General features: G+C 46.2%; 1 protein-coding gene across 8 annotated transcripts in view; it reads right to left on the reverse strand.

The window, feature by feature from the left end:
- Positions 1-14,837, reverse strand: part of LOC119450179 (tudor domain-containing protein 7-like) — a 129,095-nt gene that overhangs the window by 64,729 nt on the left and 49,529 nt on the right. For all 8 annotated transcript variants that reach the window (XM_049665687.1, XM_049665691.1, XM_049665689.1 and 5 more), the window contains 2 exons: positions 13,921-13,997; positions 7,249-7,373 (listed from right to left, as the gene is read on the reverse strand). In XM_049665687.1, the coding sequence (XP_049521644.1) occupies positions 7,249-7,373; positions 13,921-13,997 (202 nt within the window). The remainder of the gene's footprint in view (positions 1-7,248; positions 7,374-13,920; positions 13,998-14,837) is intronic.

Consider the following 14,837-nt stretch of genomic DNA (forward strand, 5'->3'; position numbering starts at 1 on the left):
GATGCCTCTTTCACAAGTGTCGCGATACTCGGCGGCGGCACGTCCCACCAATCGCTGTGCTCTATTGTCTCGCGACGTAGAGATCACGCTAGCGTTCTTTTCAGCAGTTGCCCTTTCAACTGGCTATGGGATGGGCGCTAGTTTTACCACATCTTCCAGGATCCTGATGTCAGGATCGTGACGGTGCCGTGCAGTGTGCAGTGGCTATGAACGCTGTGGCTCATACGCTAGTCTATGATGATGGCGCGGACTTGGCGCAGCAAAAGCACTACTTGGCCATCGCACCGGGCGAAAACAAGATGCCGGTGTCCTTGCTCTTTGACGAACATGCCGAAGATGCTCAATATAGTCAATAATGATAATTTATAAATTCACTATAGCAGACCCACCATAGTCACAGCTTTGCTGGCTTCTTTCACAGTAGTGGAAGAACTCTGAATTTTCTTTTTTGAGGGGCGAAGTTCCTTAGGGTGTGGGTCTGTCCCTCCTCTGTAGTATGTAGTAGTAGTTGTCGTCGTAGTAGGTAGCCACGTCTACTTTTATGAAAAAAATAAATTCCGAAAGTTGTGTCCACAGCGCGGAATCGAACCAGGGACCCCTCGCTCCGAATGCGCGGCGCCAACCACTACGCTACGAAGCGCACATGGACACACGCACCACGATGACAATAAATACCCAACATTAACGAAAGACTGCGCGTTTCTAACGCGTTTGTGCTAGCGCGTTACGGCCCGTGTAAGAAGCTGGTGTAAGACGCTGTGGCCTCTCCGCCTTACCCCCGTATTCATAAACGCTGATGGCGTCAGCAAACGCGGTGCACGTTCCGGCATGTGTAAACGGCTGCGTAAGACGCTGTGGCCTCTCCCCCTTACTAGAGAGTACTGCACGTTTCTAACGCGTTTGTGCTAGCGTCCCCTTAAGCGGGAGATGGTGCAATTATAATGAAGGGCGCTGTTATAAAATAGGAATGATATCACATATGGCGCGTGTCATTGGTGGAAGTCAATCGTTCGATTTAGTGCGGCGAGACTGGGAGAATTACACGGAAGATTCACGGTTTACCGATGATTCCCTCCGGAGCTTCGCCCACTCATCATCATTCACCCCGTCGATATGCGGTGTTTTTTTTTTCACCCAGAAGCAACATGGCAAACGTAATTTTATGGCTCTTGTGTGGCTGATGCTCAGTTATAATGCCGGGACCATGATGTCCAAGACCATGATATCCGAGACCTTTGCAGAATGACGGCATGTCACAGTATTTTCCGAAGTTTACGCTTCGGGATAACTAGAACGCTTCGCTCTCATATACAGAACACAGTCATGTCCTGCTGGTAGTAAAATATATCAAGCTCTCGAACAAAAAAATGGTGGCTGCGCTTGCAGTTTTGAACTGAAAGGTGATCAGAACCGGGCGCAGCTTTGAAAGAGCTACACGATGCCACATTTCATTTCTTAGATGGACGTTTCTGACAGAAGTTGGTGGCTAGGTGCAGGAATGCACCGGGAACAAGCATGACACTGAAAATCTGGTTTTCGGATCAAAGTGCTGCTAAATTGTAACTGCTGACGCCAGCTTCAGTGCAGTTATCTTTCGGCATTTTTAAGGGCGAGTCCATATATAATGAACTACTACTAATATAACGACCACTTTTCGTTGAACTATAAGTTTGTTATAAACGGGTCCGACTGCATATAGATTCGAACTCATTGAATCTGCTGCATTTTTTATTTATTTATTTTTATTGGTCACGTTTTTTTTTTTTTTTTTTGAGCAACAGTGCAGGTTGAGCCTTCCTTGCTTTTTTTGTCTTGATTATTTCAATTTCTTCACACCCGAGTGTGTGTCTGATGTGAAAGTGCCAAGAAAAATGAAAAGTGCAAATTAAGGGAGGAGGGGGGGGGGGGGGACCAAGAATGTCACATGTAGCTATGCTCACAATATTCAACAAACCTTCCACTGCATTCTGTAAGCTCTCCAGGCCTTCGCAAGGTTCAAAGAAGAAAAACTTGTTACGATACAATGGTCTCAAAATATGGTCACTGGTGCAAACATTAGGCTGCAAAGACACATGGTAAACCCCATAAGTGCTGGCTTGCAAGGCATGCACGATTCAGCTGCATTGCTGCCCATGTACCAGTGCCTTTCTGAAACAAAAGTCAAAATGCTGCTGAAAGCCTTCGTTTAGCCATCTAGTCATCGCTACAAAAAGACAAAAATGCACCATTGAATGCTACATCGACATTATATGAGTGATGCTAAGGGGTAAGCCTCCCTGCTCCACTAGAGACAGCCGTCGGCAAGGCAGTATGCAAATACAGTTCTGGGACCCACTGTGATCTTGAGGGATATTGTGTGCAACATTTGGTCTGTTACCTGGCCTGAACAGCGAAGAGGGATGGCTTCGGGAAAAAAAGGCAAGCAAAGCCTTTCAGACTAAAGGCAAAACATCCCAGAAGCCCCACACTTATAGGACATCAATGACTACAGCACTGGTGCCTTTTGGTAACTTAAAATCTAAGGAACTTTGAAAGTCATTTTCTTGAAACTGTTTTTGTCTCCTGCTCAGCTTGTCCAGCTTATTTCTTCACGAGTGCTAAGTCTATCTCAATTACATCTTTTTACTATGTTCTTTTAAGTGCACTTCAAAGCATGACATTCTTGCTTTTCCAGTGCAACTTTTCTGAATTAATGATCCAACTAGGATCACAGTCTAGATGCTTGTTGTACAGCCACCTCATAAAAAAATGGGAACTAAAAAAAAAAGTCAAGTTGTAAATAAAAAAAAAATCTAAGCCTATCACGCTCTCAACCATTCATTTTGGAATGCACAGTGCTTAGAACAAGTCTTCAATCACATTTTGAAAGTTGTTCAGGCTTGGGACAAACCCAAAGGGAAAAAACTTTTAAATAATGAAGTTGTTGGGATATAACTGTGAAATTTCTATGATAACATCAGAGAAACATTACCACTACCTCTGCCAACTTTCATTGAAATCCATTAAGAAATGAGAAAGATGATTTCAAAAGCTATGTTCCCCTTTATCCCTTTGACGCTGTGTACACAATGGTGTACGCCAAGAAAGTGCATCAACAGCAAAAGCATTGATAAAAGTAATGGTATTTAAAATGTGTCGCATGCACCTTGAAACTATTCTGACTGCAATCCAGTAGCAAGTTTGAATAACAGGCTCAAAATGTTTCAGTAACACGAGTGGGAAGGTAGACAGACGGTTGTGTGTTCTCGCTCGGTGCAAGTATGTCGTATGTAGTGGGTTCACTCCTTTCATGGTTTTGCACAGTGTGTTGCATCAGGCATAATTTTGAAGTGCCTGGAGAGATGCCTTTCAAGCATGCTAGACATGAAATACTTGAAGTTCTCATATGTAATGTTCTGTAGTGAGCTTTTGCATGGAGTCCATATTCTGTAAACTCGACAAAACTCACTAAAGAATAGAAAATTCTTAATCTATTCGGCAGCTGTATGCTTCTTTATTAAACCAGGTCACGCAGCCACCACGGCCACACTAGAAAAAGAGATGTGCGCCAACCAGTGGCGCCAACCTGCCCCCACTTTCTCCCTCAACCGCCCTTGCACGCACTTGATCGCATTACCGCATGCTCGCACGCTTTCACTCACGCCTAAAACATACAGCGCGCAATAGGATCTTATCACACTTGGACTTTATGCGAAACCTGATGCTGCTCCACTTTGCCCTCGGTTGTGCAGTGCGTGATTTGAGAGGTGCGCTCGCAAGCAGTCGCATGTAACTCAACCACTTGACCATCTGCAGAAGTTTCCATTTGTTGTCTCGATATTTCTTCGTGGCAGCAGTGAAATTTTGTAATATTGAAATCATGTATAAACATCCTTCGTTATATTGAGGTTCAAAATACATGGTGTTGTATAGATAAGAAGCCCCCATCACCACAAGAAGCATGGAGGTGGGGGCTTAGATGCCGCTTTAGCAGCGACAGACCAATGAATAATGACATGTTATTACCGAGAGTTTGTTGTTTTGTATGCTTCTCCATTTACAGACTATAAGCCACTGCGATCCCATCTGAACCCCAGTTAAAATCTCTCGTGTGTCTGCGCCCTTGACAAAATGGAAATATACATTTCAAACAGCAGCACACAAAGCTGAAGGCTACCAGGGATACTCGCTGACTTGCAGGGAAGCAAGACATCTCAGCTACAAACTTCAAGACGAGAAGTAGCTAGACGATGTGCTTCATGCAGCCAAAAAGCATCCTCTGATGGCAGGCGGCAAGATTAAAGGGCCCCTCACCAGGTTAGTATGGTAAAAAGGCATTCCTGTCATATCCATATGATTCCTGCTGATGACTATGGCGACCCAGACTTGGGCACCTTGTTTTGGTTGGATGCCAGCACCACTATTGCTTTTTTTGTGTTGAGCAGTTGCAAACGTTGGCACTTTTGGCGTTTTGCGGTCATCCAAATTAAATAGTAGTAAATCCAAACACGAGCTTGATGTCATTAAATAATGCATACTCTTGCCGGGACCAGAGGGCAAGTCCAAATGAATCCATTTTCCAAATTAAAAAGGACTGAATTGAAGAGATTTTGCCGTAGGCATAAATCTGCCATGGCTGTACAGCAAACTTAGATGGGCATGAGTATGCTGCACATAGCTGCACACAGCTAGAATAACAAACCATTCTATTTTTTATTCCACAATTTTTTTAAGCACTTTCCAGGGAAAATGTTAAAAGGATGTTATATTTTTTACTTTTCTCTTTGTGCAAAACATGCCTGTGCAGATACAAAATTCTTGCAAGTATTGAGCTTCCTGTAGCAGATAAATGTCTACGGAAAAAGCATTCACATTGCTGCATGCACAAGAAGCCACCTTAGGTGGCACAGAAACCAACAAAGTACGGTGGGTTTAGCTGAAACAGGTACTTCTTGCATATGAGTGCCAGTGCTAACGTGTATAAATATCCTCCCCCTCTCACCCCCTATTATTCATTTGTTTTCCTATTGCTAGCGTTAAGCTTGCTTTCAAGTTTTCCAGAAAGTACCCTGGCAGAGGCCGCTACAGAATTCCCAAACAGAACTGGATACAGTCAACTACCCGATAATGCAGATGCCTTCGCAGCACCACCACGTATGATGATGATGATATTTGGTGTTTCGTGGCGCAAGGGCCAAATGTGGCCAAAGAGCGCCAAGACAATGAAAGATATGTTTGCCATGGTCAGTGAGCTCCGATGATAGGATGCGATGTGGCTGTAAAGGGGCCTAAGAACAAATTGCGGTATAGAAGCGCAAAACATATATAGAATATAATTATGGCAGTGACGTGTGGAATGATCTGAGAGTGGTGAATAGATGAGAAGTGGTCATGGTGCTAAAACTAAACATATAGAGTAGCACGACGCCTACCGAAGGCCTTTGTGGACAGAGACCAAGAAGCACGTGCTTTCTTTAATAAAATACCGCAGCAGCGGCCTCTCCAGAGAGGCCGTGCTACAAGCACCACCACACCACGTATCTCATAAAGTAAATGTATATGAATGCCTGAAATTTCGAAGGCAGAAACCCTTCGCCGTCCGATTTTTCAAACTTTCTGCCATGACCACTGCTGCCATTTTGATTTTCTCTCCACCTCGAACCGGCACTCTCGCACGCAGATCCGCTTGCAGCCAAAGCCACACCCGCGGCAACGCTAGGTTTACCTGCTTCGACGTTAGCTACCAAGCCTTGCCGCTTGGTGCCATGTTTTTTATTGAAATAACCGCTGTCAGCAATGGCACTGACTCCGCCTTTGTCATCCTCGTCAATGGCTTCAAAGCTTGGAAAGCACAACGCGTAGAATAATGCAAGTTCCTAAATGTCAGCTTCACTTCAATACAGCACTATTACGCGGTGAGGCATACCACGAGTGGGAAGGGGCAATTGTCACAGGACTCTGTATGTATTCTTTAATTATACACGTGTGCCCCTGCCATCTCCTGTCACAGTACGAGCACTGACATGTCTAATAAGCATACTGACAGGCCTTCAGAGCTATTTCGGATGTGCCCGTGGCAATTTGAGCCCTTGGGGGCAGTAAAAAGCTTGCATTCATTTTTTCGGATTGCCAAGTTTTTTCTGAAGTTCTCGCGGCCCCTAGGAATTCCTTCTTTCTGCGATTTGTGGGTTCTTGGGGTCTCACAGGAGACCAACCACCGTGGGGTTCGAGCTTGGCGAGCCATAGGGCCGCGTCAGCCGTCGCCTCCAGCACCGCTCGCGCGCGAGCTCAAAGGCTGCAAGGGGCTACCGAGCGACGCACGCCAAAAACACAGTAAAGCCCTGAGTTGACGGAAACCATTTATTGAATCCGTCGGCACCAGCACTGCACAAACACCCGCGCGGCGGGGAACCAAAGGGGTCCCCGCACAAGGGCGAAAATACAATAACAGGCGCCTATAGCAAGTCGCTGCGAGAGCACAGGCTCAAGCTGGGACACGCCGCTAGAAAAAGTCCCGGTAGCTATGCTACTTGCTCTGGCGATAACCAATGGGTCAACTCGCGAGAGTTCGGGCAATATCCTTCGGCTTAGGCTTTCGGCAAGTGCTGCTCGGCATGGTACGACCTAAGCCGACGAGCGCTAGGCACCGCTCGTCGGCTTAGCATCGGGAACAGGATCAGCACAAAGTATGCACTCCCCGCACGGGCAAAGGCACCGTGCACGAGCCCCAGTCCTAGTCACAAAGGTGTTGGCGGACGAGAGGAAAGCATGTACATACCGTGTGCTGGTCCTGGAGATAAGAGAGCCACGCTCTGCCGCTAGCAGCCGAAACGCGGCCGCCATGACATCAGCGCCCCGCCCTCACCGTAAACCACCACGATTGGAGCGCCACCGCTAGAACCGGTTAGGAGCAGACAGGGTTGGCGAGGGATGGCAGAACAGGTGAAGCCTGCGCAATGGCGCCGGCACCTCCCTCCCTCAATCCCCACAGGTTTTACATGCCAAAACCAGTCCTGATTATGAGGTACGCCGTAGTGAAGGGCTCCGGATTAATTTTGACCACCTGGAGCTCTTGTAAGTCCGAAATATCGGATGTTCACTGTAGTTCTAAAGTGTCATTTTGCGTATATGTAGAAACCATTTTCAAAACCTGTCAGTAGTTGGCCTTTCATGGAAAGGCATGAGCATCACCCAACGAGAGTTAAACCTAGCTGACACACAGTACACCTGCCCACAAAACACAGCACTGCAGTAATGCAAAGGACGTACCTGTCAACGCGGACAAGCTCAGACCGCACAAGGTGCTCAAACCAGCTCCCTGGAAGCTGCTCCGAGTAATTTTCTTTGTACAGAGACTCCACACCTTCCTTGACCATTCCATGTGGTTGCAGCAACTGAAAAACATTATATATCAATAATTATACCACCAAAGAGCATAGTGAAAGGCACTATCTTCAATGTTGTGCAATGATTCACTCAACTATCATTAAGAAGGCTTAGAACACAAAAGCCTGCATTAAAATTTATTCAGCACCCTGGATGTCTTTCTTTTTCTAAACGTTAATGGATATTATCAAGGCACACACCTGTCCTAGGGTGATATTCCAGTGCTAATCTCCTCCACAGTGGTTTTCTGCAGCAAAATTTTGGACCACATGAGAAGCCTAAATTCAGACTTCTTATGATAAGGAGCCCACCCCTATATTGGCTGAAGCTACAGAATCGACTCGTACGTCTCAATGCAGCTTAAGCCACCAGGAGCAGGCTTCTTAAAGAGGTTCTTAAAGGGTTACACCTCAGGCTTCGTGAAAAAACAGTATGCGGATAGCATACGCTGCTGCAAACATCTCAGCAAAATTTTGCAGTCGTGCACTGTGCGTAGAGCTCGTAAGCAGAGAGCGAAGTGACCTTATTCTTTATCACCCACTTTTCAACAGAACCCTTGTCCTCACTCTTTACTGGGCGCTTTATTTCATAATATCGTAACACAGTAGATTCCCACGCACGGTTGCTACTGGACAATAACCGACATCAATCAAAAAGGGTGTTTTGATCAGTGCGCTTCTTCCTACTGTTACTGTGTATATTTATCGACGCAGTTTAATAAACAGGCTGACGTAAGTGAAAATCTGCTTTTGAATTTCGATAATGATTACGTATTCCCAGAAGAAGCCGATTATCGTCTTCTAAAACCCTTTGCACACTTGCCTAAAGCACAGGTGCGGTGTGCCATCTACCGCAGGCCGTTAAATGAGGTCATTTTTCTGAGCATGCACAGTGTGTGATAGGCTCATCCCTACGGCTCATGCTGGTTTTCACCACATAACTAGCTTTCACAGCTCCTCATCAACAGCAGTGCCCTACATCAAGCAAACCCTAGTGGTCATCAAGCTGCTAAGGAATAGCCTGTCTTTATCCTATCATTCATTGTATCAGTCATTTGCACTGCATACCGCAACTAGCAATGGCCTGCCAATCAAGCAGTGTCGATTTAAGGTAGGAATTCTTTTTCTCTGTTCTATTCCTTTCTTATCCACTGCTCACAATTGACCTGTAATGGTGATAAGATAGGCATCATTTGAATCGGACAAAGCGCGAAAAGGAAAATAGCTGGAATGGAATCATATTATTACTGCACAGCGCTCATGAAGAGGAAAGTGTCGCGATCTGGTGACTTCCTGTATATAACACAAACACACACTGCTGCTCATCGCTCTCAAACTCTAGGCTTGTGTACTAGGGGCTTGTGGGGGTCTTCCCCAACCCGTAGCGCATGCAATCGCAGCTACGTAGGGTTCAGGCGAATAAGGCAACAAGCGACGTCACTCACATTACGGATTGCAGCGGGCATATCCGTAGGGGCAGGTCAGGTGTGGCGAGGTCAGAGAGCCCGGGGGTCTCTCGGTCGTGCTCTTTTATACCTTTTTACATTTTCGCGAGGGGAATGTCCTCCTCGCCCGTCGGATACTTTCCCTCTTCCCGCGCGGGTACGCGCATCGCGAGAACCGAGAGAGGGCAAAGTGCATCTCTCCCGTGTCCGCCCGGCTCCCACTGCCGCGTGCGCTACGTGCGCAAGCGACGGCGAGCGCCCGCGGGAGAAGGTGGTGGCGTGTGCTCCCCATAGGCTGTACTCACGATATTCGATTACAAGTTGAACACTCAGACAGCCAGTAACTAAGAACACTATAGCAGTACACTACAGTAGGAACTCATTGATATGATCCCGTTTAGTACGATTTCCCGGCGCCAACTTTCACAATCGAGAACACAAAATGACCCAATACAGTCAAGACCGATTTTCCGGACGCCCGATTTTTAGGACATGCCCAGTAATTTGCAAACCTTCGCGGCACCACCACATAACTACATAGAGTCAATGTACAAGAAGTTTGAAATTTCAGATGCAAAAAACCTACGCTGTCCAATTTTCTCGACTTTTTTGCCATGACCACAGGTCTGAAAAGGCACTGATCGAAGCCACCACCGCCGCCATTTGGATTATATTGCCACCTCAAACAGGCGTTCCCGCATGCAGATCCGCTAGCTGCCGTAGCCAGCAACGCAGCAACGCTAGGCCTATAGCTACTTCGACGTTCGCTACCAAGCTTCTTGCTGTTCGGTGCAGTGTTTTTCATTAAAACAATTCACCGCTGCTAGCAATGGCGCCAACTTCACCTTTGTAATCCTCACCAGTGGCTTCGGCTCGAAAAGCATAATGCCGGTTCCTGAAAGTCAGCTTCGCCTCAATACAGCAGTGTTGCACTAGCAACAAAAACACTCGCGACACGCCGTGCGCGGCAAGCAATGCTGCCGTGAACAACAAGATTCACGTAAAGTGGCAGCAATGTGTGGCAACTGCTTGAATGGGTGCGAGACCCATTTTTCGTGGCAGTCGCAAAACAAGCACCAATCAGAAGCGAGCCGCGCAGTTGTGACGCCACCTGTCTCACAAGCACAGCATCATAATGTATGGCCTCTGAAATCGCGCAGTAACATACAGCGTAAAATCTCAGACCATGTCCAGCCAATGAGGCCATTTTCGTTAAGCCTTCCCATACCGCTGTCGAGACACTGAGAATGAAGTGGCTTTGCAATAGATGCCTTTTTTGGAGACAGTCCGCACATATGCCTGTTTGTATGACAAATCCCAACATCAATTTCAAGGACAAAGAGTTGCGTGCAGGCGGGGAAGCAGTGTGTGTGCCTGGCCCTCAATGTCTCTGTACCGCCCAGATAGGACATACCAAAACCTTCTCATCCGCTTTCAGGCACGTCAGCATCGCCGAGTAAAGAACAAATTATTATTATGATGTTCACAGTCACCAGTAGCTTCTCGTCCGTAACCGACATGCCTGGGCGTGACCGGCAGTGGCGCAAAGAAACACAGACACCTCGGATGAAAGACGAAATTGGCTGAACGGAACGCACATTTTCATGAGAACTAGCGAATAGAAAAAGAACTCGGGACGCCAAGTGTAGCCGCTACGTCTTAGCAAAACGCGAATGTGAACTTGCCCGTGCGCGTCTGCATGCTTGCCCCCTCAATGTGTAGCGTTCGTTTTTGTCACTAGTGCAGACGTACCTTTACACGAAGCATACGCGAAGTACGAAGTGTGTTCAAAAAGGAACCAAACTTTTCCTATAATACCTTTACTGCTAATGGTGCAAAATTTGAAGTGCTGTCCCCTTCAAAGTATTCCCTTCTACTGGCAATGCACTCTTCCGATCTTTTCTTCCATTTTTGGAAAGCCTCCTGGAACATACTTTCTGGAATGGCGCGCAAGTCTCTTCTCGCATTGTCCTGGATCTCCTCTACGGTTTGGAAACAATCTCCTTTCAAGGTTGTTTTCAGCTTGGGGAATAGAAAAAAGTCTGCTGGGGCTAGGTCCGGAGAATATGGTGGGTGGGGCACAACAGGAGTGTGGTGTTTCGCTAAGTAGCTGCGGGCAAGGAGCGACACGCGAGCCGGAGCATTGTCATGATGCAACATCCAAGCCTAATTTACCCACAATTCAGGCCTCTTACTTCGCACAGAATCTCTCAAACGCGCTACGATTCCCTGGTAAACTTCTTGATGGACAATGCATTTGCAGTCAAAAAACACAACCAACATCACCTTCATTTTTGACCGACTCATGCGCGCTTTTTTTGGACGAGGAGAGCCTTTGGCCACCCACTGCGATGACTGCACTTTCGTTTCAACATCATAGCCATAAACCCATGTCTCATCGCCTGTTATGAGGTTCTTAAGAAAGTTTTCTTCGTCATTGGCAGTGGCGAGCAGTTCCTGGCTGATTTCAACACGGGTCTGCTTCTGTTCATCAGTCAACAAACGCAGCACTAATTTTGCACTGAGACGACGCATCCCAAGTTTGTCACTCAAAATTTCATGACATGATCCTACGCTGATACCCACTTCGTCAGCGACTTCTCGAACAGCCAAACGACGATTTCCACGAATCACAGTTCGAACTCTCTCGACGTGGTCATTATCTGTGGATGTGGAAGGTCGTCCAGGCTTGGGATCGTCACCGACTGACATTCTTCCGTCTTCAAAATGCTTGAACCAAGCATAGCACTGCGTGCGACTCATACAGTCCTCCCCGTATGCTTGGCTAAGCAACTGAAATGTCTCTGTGAAAGTTTTCCCAAGTTTGTAGCAGAACTTACACACACACACACACACACACACACACACACACACACACACACGCACACACACACACGCACACGCACGCACGCACACACACTGTTCTTCCAATTCCACCAATCCAAAGAACAGCTTGTTCATGTGCTCACTTCAGCCGCTGTAGCTCGCCAACTAATGGTCAGAGCGAAACGTGGCAAATGGCAGTTTGTTGTCTAAAACTGCCGCTTCATGTGCTCAGTAGCCGCAGCACAATCCCTCTGCCGGTTGGCGCTTTATTTCAAAAGTTCGGTTTTTTTCTGAACACACCTCATATTGCGGTGAAGCATACCATGAGTGGGAAGGGGGCAATTGTCACGGGAGAAGGTATGTATTCCTTAATTATACACACGTGGACCCACCATCTATCATAGCATGACCACCGATACGCCTAATAAGTTTAGTGACAGGCCTTTAGAGCTATTTCAGATGTGCCTGTGGTGATTTGTGCCCTTGGGAGAAGTGAAAGGCATGCATTCATTTTTTCAGACATTTTTGCTGATTGTACACATTAACTGTAGTTATGTTTCTTTTTTCCTGGCTGATACGTTCCCACAAAGCACAGTCTTTCGACATTATTGTTCAGTACATTGCGAAACTATGACCGTATGCTACATTTTCCAGCCGCTAGATCCCATGTAAACAAGAAAAGGCGTGAGGCACACCCGATTGAAAACTGCAGCAACAGTACTCGCCCGCCCGTGTCATAAGAAAACGCCGCGCGCACTCAGTTTTCTATTCGGTCACCAGCAAATCTTCTCACGCATCGTCGCACACCGCATTAACAGTTATCGCTGCCAGCCCCACTGCGATAAGCACCTTCACCTACCTGCTTCACAGTGCACGTGTCGTAGTGCGACTGGAAGCATACTGCATGCTTTTAATAGGCGATAACCTAAACAGACCCCCTTGCCCTGTTGCCCAGGCGGTGCGAAGTAAGCATCACGTTTCACTCAGGCAGCATGATATTCTGGCGTTGCCCAACTCAATTTTGTTTCAGTTCCTCGCCACAGTCTTAAGACACTACACAATAGGGAAGAAATGACAATGCGAGTCTCGGGCCGCTCAGACCCCAATAAGCTCGTCACGCGTCGGCGTCTCGTGCCGCAATGATACGCGCCGAGCGAGCACGTCAGAACTTCCCACCAAAGTGCCCCACCCGAAGAAGCTGCCGACTCAGGCCAAATTTGAGGAGCACAAACCTAAGCTTGCTGAAGATGCAAAAATGACAATGTGCATCTTGGGCCGCTTGGGCCCCACCAGCTCGGCGGGCATCGGCGCCTCATGCTACAACAACCCGCACAACGCTTTGCATTACGTAGATGTCAACTACAGTTCAGTCTATCAATTTTTTTTAATGATTTTGGATCAAGTGTTTTCCAGGTTAGTATGCCTTTTGTCCTATTTTTTTTTCCAAAACATATGAACGAGGTTCTACTGCATTTTGTTTTTTCCTCTAGTGTTCTTCATTCACAAGGTAAAAGGGTAATCAGACTATGCAACTCTTGAACCAAGTGCAACTATGCAACTCTTGAACCAAGCGCAATACCACATGGCTGAGAGTAAGAGATCAGTGTTTAGCAGGAAACGGATGCAATTGTAAAGTCCGAGGACCTCGTTGTCCGATAGACCAGGCTTAAAGTACGGTGGAGGACACTACGCCCGAAGAGCCAAGAGCAGCGCAAGACGCTGCCTTTATTTCAGCCAGAAGACCAAGAACTCCCGTGCCACGCGCACCTCGATTGCTACACTTCTTTCTCTCTTCTTTCTGCGCGAGCTATTTCTTTTCCATTATCAACAGCATTAGCAGTGGCTGCTCTAACCCTACCAATATCATTCATGAGGCTAGCAAAATTTCTCACAATGTAAATGGCCATGACAGGGAGGAGGAACTTGGTGCACTGAATTCACAAGAAGCATCACAGACCATGATAAATTACACACAAGTATGCATTCTTGTTCAGAAAAGCATCTGCTTAACATAATGTGAAAGTAAATAGTCGATACATGCACAGCTTTTGCTTGGTTCACATCAACTGCACACTGTCACAATGTGCTGCAGACTGTTTTTCTCTCTCTCTTCTGCGCAGATTAGTAAGAACATGCTTGTTGAAGACTTTTTTTTTTCTCTCTTTTCTCTACAGATTAGTGAGAACATGCTTGGGTCCTTTCCATAATAGTGCCATGAAACAGGTAAAGCAGGCACATGATGATGAATTCGGATATGGTACTTGCTTTACTTTCTGAATACTCACACTTGTTATACGGCCTACCAAGACTGCTATTTCTTCGGCAGATGAGACAGGGGTCACAGGATAAGTAGGCAATGCAGCTGCACAGAGCAAAAATAGATTAGTATTTAATGAAGCAAGACACTAAGCTGGAAAAATTTAACAGTGTCAAAACGGCTATTCAGTGATATAAGCGATACACACATAGAAAGGTAAATACTAATTTAGCAACCCACCTATACTAAAAAAAAAAGGCTTTGTGCCTACCACAGAGCCATGACAAGCATAATACATAAAAATGAAGGTGGGGGAGCAAAATAAGAATGTGCAAGAAATTATGGGGTTTCAAATCCTGACAATACACAGTAAAAAGACATGGTGGGGAGGTCTCCCGATTAATTTTGACCACCCAAGTCTTTAACGTGCACCCAAAGCATGATGACCGTGTTTCACATTCCTCCCCAAAATAAAGAATGGTGTTAAGATTCACCTTGTTAGTAAAACATGGCTTATAGTTTCGATGCAAGAACAACAGAGGGGACAGAAGAGAGAACAGAGCACCGAACTTCCAACAGTTTTTCTTTTCAGAATGTATCACTATACATACGGTTGAAGCCACTTATAGCAATACTCAAATGCAAAGGAAATCTTTGGCACTTATTATAACCAACAATTGTTATAACCAACAATTATTATAACCGGATTGCACAAAAAATGCACAGGGGACTAACCTAACCTAACAATTTCTCATTTAAATATTTAAACATTTGCTCATTTCCATGAAGGTCAGGGTGACACAAACTTTTTTTTAATATCAACGTCTCGCAGGAAATAGCTGTGCGCCAGATAAGTCGGAAGTGATTAGAATACATGGAAAATGCTATAAAAGTAACGGATGTTTCGCTCAAGGTGGATGGCCACGCCATAGCCAAGGTCACCCG

The sequence above is a fragment of the Dermacentor silvarum genome, chromosome 4, assembly GCF_013339745.2.
Source record: "Dermacentor silvarum isolate Dsil-2018 chromosome 4, BIME_Dsil_1.4, whole genome shotgun sequence".
Taxonomy (NCBI): domain Eukaryota; kingdom Metazoa; phylum Arthropoda; class Arachnida; order Ixodida; family Ixodidae; genus Dermacentor; species Dermacentor silvarum.